Source organism: Aulonocara stuartgranti, assembly GCF_965226115.1.
Source record: "Aulonocara stuartgranti genome assembly, chromosome: 7".
Taxonomy (NCBI): domain Eukaryota; kingdom Metazoa; phylum Chordata; class Actinopteri; order Cichliformes; family Cichlidae; genus Aulonocara; species Aulonocara stuartgranti.
In genome coordinates this window covers 19,239,780-19,250,907 of record NC_138945.1, presented here as the reverse complement: position 1 = coordinate 19,250,907, position 11,128 = coordinate 19,239,780, and the positions used below count along the sequence as shown (strand labels likewise).

General features: G+C 39.6%; 1 protein-coding gene across 1 annotated transcript; it reads left to right on the top strand.

The window, feature by feature from the left end:
* The first annotated feature begins 2,778 nt into the window (after positions 1 to 2,778).
* rpl37 (ribosomal protein L37) lies at positions 2,779 to 7,235 on the top strand. The gene is made up of 4 exons (XM_082542376.1): positions 2,779 to 2,871; positions 3,605 to 3,740; positions 4,032 to 4,116; positions 7,125 to 7,235. Exons 1-4 carry the CDS (start codon positions 2,869 to 2,871, stop codon positions 7,192 to 7,194), a joined length of 294 nt encoding a protein of 97 aa, XP_082398502.1. The 5' UTR covers positions 2,779 to 2,868; the 3' UTR covers positions 7,195 to 7,235.
* Positions 7,236 to 11,128: the final 3,893 nt, after the last annotated feature.

Here is an 11,128-nt window from a genome sequence, read left to right as displayed (position 1 = left end):
TTTAAATTCATTTTTTAAGACTTTTGCATTTGCATTGAAGTTGTTAGGCAGCTATACACTATTATGAATGGATGTTTCAATAGCACCACACTATTGTTTCAGCTGCACTTGACATGGGTACAGTTGAGGACAGTTGGAGTAAAAGTGGGAGACAAATGTGGAAAAAACATAAACTACTTATAAATAGTATTGTTTATTATTTTTATAGTACACATAAGGGAAGCATCATATAAAACCTAACTTATTTTAATTCTTGGCATTTGTAAGGTCTACCGACACATTTGCGCATGATTGTGGTCACAGTGCGAGTGAGGACTTTAAGGTTGTACTTGTACTATTCTTCATAATGTTCATTATAACAGCATATTTGGGAAAGTACTGTGAAGTATGGACTAAGGAAAGCAGCCAAGAGGCAGTACAGAGAGAAGCTGGATGGCTTCTATTCTACTGCTAACTCCAGGTGGACGTGGCAAAGCCTACAGCACATCACAGACTACAGCATCAGCTCCATAGACAGTCTTCCAGATAATCTTCACCTTCTACACCCGCTTTGAGACGCCCGGGTAAAGCACAGAGAGGAGGCACACATACAGGACAACCTGCCCTTCACCCCCTCCCCTAACTGGCTCATCGGGTCAGGCACATAAAGAACTGAAAGAGGTCAACCCTCACAAGGCAGCAGGACCAAACAACATCCCTGGGCAGGGTCTCCTCAAGCATGTGCCAGTGAGCTAGCTGATGTTCTCAACTTCATCCTCAACATCACCCTCAGCCAGAGCACTGGTGCCCCTTGTTTAAAAAAAGCAACCAGTGTCCTGCTTCCCAAGACGAGCCCGCCAACCTGTCATGAGCACTCACTCTGACCATCATGAAGTGTTTTGAGAGAGTGGTGCTGGCCCACATTCAGAACAGCATTCCGGACACTCTATACTCCCTTTAGTATGTCTACTGATCCAACAGGTCCACCTCAGATCCTACACTTTTCTCTCCCTCACTTATATAGACACACACCTATCAGAACTTCAGTCAGCATTACTACAAACATAGGCTGAGGGATGCGTTGAGGGATGCATCCTCAACCCTGTTCACCTACAAATGGGTCGCCTATCACAAAGATAGCATCATCCTAAAGTTCACGGATGATACTGCAGTAACAGGACGCATGACTGGCAGCAACAAAACCTTGTGGCAACACCAACGCTATGGACCACAAACGCCTGCGGAGAGAGGTTGGGACTGCTGAAAAGAGGATTAGAACTCCACTGCCCTCTCTGCAGAGCATCTACCATCACAGAGTTCATAGGATAGCTGTCTCCATCCTCAGTGACTCTACCTACCCCCAACATGGACTGTTCAGACTTCTACCCTCAGGCTGGAGGTATAAAAACATGAAATCTAGAATCTCCAAACTAAATAACTCTTCCTTTGCTACTCCCATTTGGGCCCCATTATACCTGCTGCAACTTCATCTCACAGTCACTTGTATTCATACAAACCATTAAGGTGCAAGAAGCCGCTGCAGTATTCTCCTGAACAGGTGTGACCACTCAGACAATATCGCTACATAAGTGCTGATATAGGAAGAAAAGAAGTCAAAACTGGAAGCCATTGTCAAGCTTTTTCCCCCCCCACAAATTCTCAGGTTTCCAAACTGTTCCAATATCTCACTGTACATCTGCATGCCTCTGAGCTTCTGTACTGGAATATCATTAAAGTGGTGGTAAAAACCAGCACAATTCTACACTCCTGTCTTCAGCCCAGCTGTGGTGGTGGCGGTTACAAAAATCGAGAGGTGCACAACCAGCCAAAGTGACACAGGATGCGATGTCAAATTCACCGCACGACACCCATGACAACCCCGTCATGGGTGTCACGGCAGGTATAATGGGGCCATTAGACGTCATCTGACATGAGCGTGCAACCATGGTTTTACAACCGTCTGCTTTTTCTCAAGTTACACACAGGTGATTGCCACTCATTACTGTTTCTACTGCACATGCTACTGTAGCATGCTAAAATGTAAATTGTGTAAATGTGTGCATAGCCTTTTGCAGCTCAGTCTTTTTATTTTATTTATATATATTTAGCACATCTTATATTTCTATTGCATTAATTTTATTGTACCTAGTGTAGTTCTTTATAATTGTTTCTACTGTTTTTAAATTATGATTTTTTTTCTATTTTTTTCTGCGGAAAAAAGAAAGGATTTCATTGCATAGGAAACATGTTTCTGTGTAACTTGAATCTAGAAGATAGGGTTTCAAAAAATTGTTCTAGTTTCTAACTAAATATTGAGTTTTAATAGATATTATGAAGTACTGTACAAGTATTTTTAGTTTTTAGGCTACAGACATTAAAAAAAGCAAAAACACAGTTCTTATTTCCTTGAGCTCTTGATGTTTTTATATACAATATCAATGTAAGCCTTATAAAGATGACATGTGTCATACTACGATGTAATAATGAGTGCGTTTCTTCTGTTAACTCATCAAATTCTTATATTTTGAATATCACTCTTAATATTAAATAAATACTAATCTGAAACACGTCTTACTCGACATACAATTTATAGAAAACAAAATAAAACAAAAATACTTTTTTACTATAAGTTTTTTCTTTCATACGGGAATGCGTCCGAAAGGTCGTGTTTTCATTAAATAAAAACATGCACGCCGGTGTCGCCACTCAGACCACCAGTCAGCCGGTAATTAATAAAATTATATTTTTGTTTGTTTTTTGTTTTACCTTTTGCACAAAATGCTTTACGGAGGGGTCACATTTCTTTGTTACACAGGAAAAAGCACGGATGTAATTTGATGCAGCTCCAGCTCCTCTTCCGGTCTCTTTTCCCACAGCCACCGGAGAAAAATGGTATGTAGCAGCGCTGGTAGACAGAAATCTCGTAACATCTGTTTAATGTGCCATGTATCTGACACAAACTGAAGCCACTTATGTGTCGGATAAACACTGTAACCGGTTGGATGATGTATTTTTGAGATAAAGTTTGATTTTAGTAAAAAATACTGTTGTTCCTGTCACATCCATCCAGCACTTGTTTGCTGTCGTTAGCCTTTAGCACAGTTGCACTGAATGGGCTAAATAGTGCTAGAAGAGGACAAAATATCGTAAGCTTGACTTTATCATCGATTGTGGATTTTTCCGGTAATCACAAAAATAAATGCATGGAAAATACATTTACGGTTGTTCGTTGGCAAAATGGCAACCGGTGTTTTTCGCCGATGTTAGCATAGCTAGCATCTTTTTCATGTGGTCCATTTCTTTTGGTAACGTGTACAAAATTAGTGTCGTCAGCCACTGCAGATTTTGTCTGAGGAAAGCACGCCGGCTTTCATTGGCCGTAAAGTAACTATCATTTGAGCATGTGTGGCAAGCTGAGGCCACAAGTTGCTGCAACCACTGTGATTAAGTGTTTGCTACCACCTGAAGTTCAGTCTTGTCAGTGATGTTTTTAAAACACAAATGTCTGAACAAATGACTGCCTGTGATTCCTCCTTTTTCACTGAGACAAGACTGGCCCCGGCCTGGTCTACAATCAGATCTCCTTGAGTTGTCCCTGATCTCACATGTTTGTCTTGCTTCTCAGACCAAGGGGACATCATCTTTCGGTAAGCGCCGGAACAAGACGCACACCCTGTGCCGTCGTTGTGGGTCCAAAGCCTACCACCTGCAGAAGTCTACCTGCGGCAAGTGTGGCTACCCTCAGAAGCGCAAGAGAAAGTGTAAGTAACCTTAACGCATGTAATAGAATACACTGTTTTTAAATGTGATATTGGCAAACTTTATGCTTGCTTCTAGTGTTAGTGTATTTTTTTTATTTTTTGAAATGGCAAAAACCAGCAGGTTGCTGTCTTCCAGCATATTTTAGTGTAACACCCCACTGGTTTGCACCCATGCCCTGTCAAAAAGGCTGGAACTTAACTCATTATGAGCAGCACTGTCAGTATGCTGTTTAGCTCTTCATTGATGTGAAGTGCCATGCTCCCTTGATTTATGGTGCTGTTCATTTTCAGACAACTGGAGCGCTAAGGCCAAGAGGAGGAACACCACTGGCACAGGCCGTCTGAGACACATGAAGGTCGTCTACCGCAGATTCAGGTAAGATGTAAAAAGGAGCAGATCACAAAGTGTTTCAAGGTGTTCGGTGTGTTAATTTATCATGCTTCTCTCTGTCAAAATCTAACAGAGGTGCACACCTCGTTTCCTTTTTCCCCTTAACATGTTTTTGAAAATCGTCACACCGACAGGATTTTATTTTTGTAAAGCTTTGTTTGCTGAAACATCATTTAGGTGTGGATGAAAGGCCAAAACATAGAAAATGGTTTACAATGATACCTGTGTACATGTGAATGTAGCCTTTGTTTTGTTTGGCGGTTTTTATTTCCTTAAAGAATAATAGGTTACAACTGAGGTTACAAGATTTTTTTTCATGCACTAAATAAATTAAATTGCCTTTTCGTCTTATATTAAATTATTGTTAATTACTTGTACCTGAGGGATACAGGTTAAAATTTCCCTTTAGCTTGAAAATGTCATTTAAAAAAAACTTCCCATGGTGCTGAATGGGTAAACATAAGTTCCACTTCAAGCAAACTTTACTTCAGTTCTTCACTTTCTGAGTCTTAAATTGGTTTTTAGCCTTAGCATCAGTATTACAAAGTTGTCTTGATGACAGGACTCTTAAACGTGTAATGAATTTAAACACCTCAATGAAAATGTTTGCAGGAAATCACAATTTGTTAAACACAAGTAAACCTGGAGTAAATTCACTTGATTTACTAGCTTGATCTATAAACCTTGGATATGTTGACAAGTTGTGTTGATGTGTTTCCAACAGGAAATATAAGCAGGATTTCTGTATCTTCTATCAGCTCGATAAAACCAAATAATTTTCCCACTTTGACAAAAAAAATTGACATAAAAAGATTAATAGTTTATATAAAGATGTCTTATAAGACCATAATATTTGCCTTTTGACTTTAAGGGATGGTAAAATTTGTGTGCACAAGCAAATATTTGTATCAACAATTCAAGCAAGTGTTTACAAAATCTAAGAAAACTCTCAATACTGAACTTGTTTGGCAGTTGTAGTTAGCATACCACTCTTTTTTTTTTTCTTTTTTTTTTTTCTTCCCTTTTTTTTTATTGGTAGACTTTAAACAGAGTGTTAGGCTTGCAGTGTGCAGATGGGGTTTTTCTTCCCTCTCCCACTTATTCGTCTTGCAGCAGAAAACTGAGCATAAAGAAGTTGCCAAACATTTAGTATTCACACTTCCTATTAAACAGTTTGAACATAGAGTAACGGGGTTGTGTCCTGCTGCAAATCAGGGTTGTCTTGTCATATTTAGCCCACATAGTTTTACTGTCTCACAGACTGGGTGTATGAAAATGAGGTTTGTCTTCCTCAATGCTGCTCACCAATGATGGTGAAAAAAAAATGTCTGAACAAATGAACTTAATATGACATCACTCTTTTCTCTGAGGTGAGTGGCATTTCAAGACAAGTCATATAGAAGGAAATTTTGTCGGTCTTACTACTTCTTGAGAGTAAGTGGGTGGTTAAAACTCGTACGTTTTGATATTTATGTTATCATTTACAAAACATTCAAGCTGCACAGTGAGCAGTTATCCTATTTCAGCTTATGTAAACCAAGTCGATCTATATAGGGGTTTTACTTATTGAATGATTTTTTTAATCTGATGTTAACATATCAGCTGATTTTCCAGACACATGAAGCACAGGAACATTTTCCTAAGATTTGTTGTGTGTAGTAAGTAGCTTTTTGTTGTTTGTGGCATGTTGTCAAAAAGGAAGTTTTAGGGTGCCCCCTGGTGGACAAAGCATGTGTAAGGTTAAACCGTGTTTCTCCCATCTCTTCTTTAAGTGGGGGGAGGGGGGGAATAATTGACCAGCTGTTAATAATATTAAAACAGAGATTGGAAAATGGCTAATAGCGGCTCTTGTTATAACCCCTTTGATACGATTTATATCAGGCATAAATTATATAACCATTTAATGTAAGAATATGAAAGCTGTACTTAATGGCTCCAATTATGCATTTTCATTTTTGTATTAGTTTATGTAATGATGCTAATAACTTGCTTTTACTCCAATCTGGCAACACAACCTTGGCAGCAGCTGTTGAGTTTCCACTGTCTCAGGCAGAATGCCTGTTTAGCTGCAATTCAGTTAAATCACCTTCACTGGCTCATTAACGCTGGCAGTTACTGCACAGTTTCACAGTTCTAGCTGTTAGAAAATATTCAGTGTAAATAAATAAGGGATGGCGATGTGTGTGTGTGTTGGTGGCATAATGGGTGAAAGCTGCGTGCAAGCCTCACAACAGTTCAAACGTGGCCAAAATTTACAAAACACAGTAGATCTGAGGGCAAACTATCTTTAATCTCCTCTCCGCTGCTTCTGATAACATGAATAATTTACCTGAGCCCAGTCCAGCTAGCAGGCATCGAGTCTGTGTTAAATTGGGACAAATCAGGGAACCCAGTAAATATTTTTAGTAGTTGCGTGGGTGTTTTCTCCTGTCGTGATGATCTTAAGCTTTTACATGTGGTACAGCGGTGACCCTCCAGAAGTGAAGCATCTAAAATGTCTGACTCATTTGGACCTGACATTTGGTGGTCTCCTCCCTCCTGAGCGCTCGGTCTTTCAGTGTTTGAGGTAGAGAGAAGTATTATGTGCTGCCTGTAGGGGAGGACCACGTCAGTACCAACATTGTGTGTAGTTTGTGTATGAAAATGGTTTACTTCTGTTGACTCAGGGATGTGTTTTCCAGAATGACGTTTTTGGTGAAATAAACATTTGCATTCTTAACGTCACAAACTTCCTCCAGTCTCAGTTGTGCCAAGGTGCCCTGCATTTTCTATTCATTCTTCATATAAAACAAGTTAAAATCATTATTTATATTAAGATTTAATCATCAGCATTCAAGCAGGTTAGTTGGGAATAATATTTGGATCGATGTAGTGGTTTTAGCGTTTTTGTAGAATAACAAACAACGTGACTTGGACTTCTTTAGCATGATTACCTCTTAGTAAGACTAGTCTAATATGTCAACAGCATAATCAGTTTTGTTTTTGTTTTTCAGGAATGGTTTCCGGGAAGGCACCACCCCCAAGCCCAGACGCGCTGCAGTGGCCGCCTCAAGCTCATCCTAAAAGACACATTTTTGGTTAAATAAATGTGATGATAAACAGGAGTTGCAGGCTCGTTTTGTGGTCCTTGTTGTCTACCCATCCATCAGTGGCCATAAACAGTGTTGTTGTAAACAGATTTATATACACACACACACTGACTTTGTTTCTTCTTGATTACATTGTATACATCTCCAGTGTAAAGGGGGGGGGAATCAGGAGTTTGTGAAAAGTGGAAACGAACTTGGAATAAAAGGTTTTCAGTCACATGAGCTGGTGTCTTAATGTTGGAGGTTTTCTTACAAGACCAGCCTTATAAGAGCTAATGTCTGGTTTATGGAAATACTGGGTTAAAATATAACAGTCTCATGAAAGAACACCTATGATACTGTGAAATGGTTTTAAATAAGGACGGGTTGTAGACATACAGACTTACAGAAGTGGAAGTACAGTTTTGTTTTGTTTTTTACAACGTGGTTGGAAGCACTGATTAAATTAAATTCAGTGAAAGTAAAAAAAACATAATTCATATTAACAGGATTACACAACTCCATGGAGTGCAAACTTGATTATAGTTTACGTTGAAATAATTCTATGCAGCTTGAATGTGTTTAACACAAGCAGCGAAAAACTAGCGCTAGTTGCTATCGTTTATGCCGGGTGCCCTTCCCTCTACATCCAAACACGAAAATAAGTATAGTTGGGTTCACGTGAGAGGTGTAGGAACCCTAAAGTTGGCTGTGGTGGTGAAAGGGGATAAAAAATGTCGGATTTCTGTTTTGAGCACAAGTAGATTTTGTGCTGATGTTGCTCTAAAGCGAACTGCCCTGTGGCTTTAGCATAGCCTGCAGTAAACTACGCAGTATTTCATGCATCCTTTGAATAATCCGAAGTTGATAAAGCTCAGTTTGTTTTGTGGGAAGTTCGGGGGGTGTAATTTCCAGGGGGGGTTATGACCCCCCCCCCCCCCCCCCCAAATAATCAGACCCAACCAATATAACACCCCCCAATAAAATTATGAACTATCTTGCATAAATAGGCTGTTGATGTTCTTTACTCATTTCAGTTATTACCAGCAAAATAGTTGCATGTTTAATCATGTGGGAATTTACCCAGATTTATTTATTTAGACAGAGATCTTGATCCCACCAATGTTAGGCACAAAGTTACGCCGATGGGTCTATCAAACATCACTGAGCAGTCCTTACCTTTTAACAATAATCTCTCTTCTTCATCGCTTGTCTCTTAAATCTTACAAAGAACAATATCTGGCTAAATCAGTTTAGTAGGAAGCAAAATCACTCAAACCATAAGACACTACAAAACACTTTAGCATCTTATTCCAGGTAAAATATTTTTAAGCATATTGTTCTAACAGTTTGTAAAGTTAAATTATCTGCTTGAAATATCTAACATTAAGCTTCACAAGAAAATATTTTTTATTTGCTCACACACAATGCTATGATAGACTGAAAGGCTGTGTGAAACAGAAAAATGGAGACAGACTCTTGGCCAGTCATGTAGTCAGAAGCCCCAAAACACACACACTAACAGGGAAGAGAGAAATCATAAAGGGGTAACAATAATCTGGAGGTTGTGTAATCCTCATCGTCCCATTTTCTTGTGGGAAACACAAATCTGTTTGTATGTGTAGGAAAAATGTTGGTGAGAAAAAGTTGTGCTTATAAAAGTGTTGTGAAAGAAAAGAGACCAACTCCAGTGACGTGAAGACCCTACAATAACACAGAGAAACCCCAACAAGCAAATGACCCCTATTTTAACAAGTACTTAGTGACAGTAGGAAGGAAAAACTCCCTTTTAACAGGAAGAAACCAGGCTCAGGGAGGGTTGGCCGTCTGCTGCGACCAGTTGGGGGTGAGGAGAAGAAGACGGGACAAAAGACGTGCTTTGGAAGAGTGCCAGAGATTAATAGAAGAAAAAGAAAATACGCATTCCTGTGGAAAAGCTAAAGCTAATAGTATCCTAGCATGATTCAGCGTAACAATACTAGCCTGCAGTGTTTTCATTGACATGAATTCAGTTGAGGGCTGAACTGTTTCCAAGCCGCAGCTGGTCTGAACATCTGTACACACAGGAGAGTCAGTGAGGCGAAGTTGTTTATTGGATACAACATTGCTTAAATATCAATTAGTCTGCCCACTGATTGCTTTCGGACAGAACTGATCTAGATACTAGAGTTAGTATTCGGTGGTCCCAGAGCTGGCCTTTTTTCAAGCTACCCAAAGTCGCTAACAGCACCCATGCCTGCATAGTATAAGTGCAGCTGGAAGGCGAATAGCAATTAGTTGCTGTGTAACATCCTCAATGACAAAACAAGTCTAAATATTTAAATAATATAAATAATGCAGAAATTTCTCAGAGGAAAGTCTGTTTACAAATGAGTCAAAATACAGAGTTGGAAATTCCCCAAGAGGCATCGCAGTGGAGAAAACAAGCGGTAGGAAGTATGTGGTGATTTCTCAACAGAGGTTTCCTTGAGACATGAAATTACCAACAATCTGAATATGGTGATTACCAGATAGAGATGATGGATGTTCAAAGTATTCCTGTTACCAGTAAATCCAAACATTTTCTAAGAAGATGGAAAGCTTCTTAGAAAAACTTTGCAGATACAACACCAGAGCCTCGGGAGCTGCTTTCAGCACTGTTCCCAATTGCCTGTGCTTATGCATGCGTATGCTGACAAATGTAATCTACCGGGCAGTCTGTCAAGTTGATTTACAGCCTCTTTGTGTGTAGGGGTAGGATGGCTTCAATCACAGATAAGCCTCGAAGGCTTTTGCAGCAGCTGTAATTCCCAACATTCTTCCTGATGCTGTGGCAGAGTTTCTCCTTTGCACTGGCAAAATAATCCTCCACCTCTGTGAAAACTGTGTTGTCCTTTCATATTTTTAACTTGTAAATCTGCCGCATGGCCAATGCACAGTCACTCACTGACTTAGCATATATCAGACAACCTAATTCAAAAATGATGCATGAACGAGTCACTTTAAACTGACAGTAAAATGCTTTTCTTTCTTTTTAAATACAGTTGAATGCTGTGAATGCTGCAGCACTGCAAAGACTCATGGGAATGTAAATGTCTAAAAGGATTCGCTTACAAGTGCTATTATTAAGACTTTGTAGGGCATGTGTGAAGTGGTTTAAAGTGCTCGCGTGGACAGGAGAAGAGTTAAGGTTTAATAAACAATGGACCTCCATGTTTCTAGTTATTAATGTTCTCCAGCCAGTTGTTTTAGAGCAGACAAATGTTGAATCAGGGAACTGAGACGATTCTTATTTCTGTCATATTCTGACACAGACAAACACACAAAATACATAAAAGTTATAAATTGATTGATATGTCACATTGAGTGGCATAAGTATTTGATCCCCAAGCAAAACATGACTTAGTATTTGGTGGAGAAACCCTTGAGAAACTTTATAAACAGTTTAGGGTTCTTTCCTGCCACTTGGCAACCGCCTCGTGGCTCAGTCTATTGGCCCTTCAGTGTGATGAAGTCGACCTTAGCAGAAAAACACGCCAAACGTTTTCCACCTCCGTGCTTGACTTGTTCGAGTTGAGTTTGATTTTGGTTTCATCTGACCACAGCACTTTTTCCCAAGCTTGTTGTTGGCCTTACAGCCCATTCCAGTCTTGTGCAGATGTACAATCTTTGGTCTGGCCCATGGTGGTGAGAATAGAAGAAATTGATTTTGTGCAAAGGTGAGCTTTTAATACAATGAGCTGACAGGTATGTCTTTTATGTAATGTGTTGTTTTCTGGATTTTGGCTGAGATTCTGTCTTAATCTGACTTCCTGACTTCTTCTAATGGCGCCATCATGACTTCCTCTGAACTTTCATAAACTCCAGTGGCAGAGGTGACATTAAATCCTTGGCTTATCTCTCTGAGAGTTTATCCACGGCTGCTTTTCCCTCATCTCAAGCAAACATCC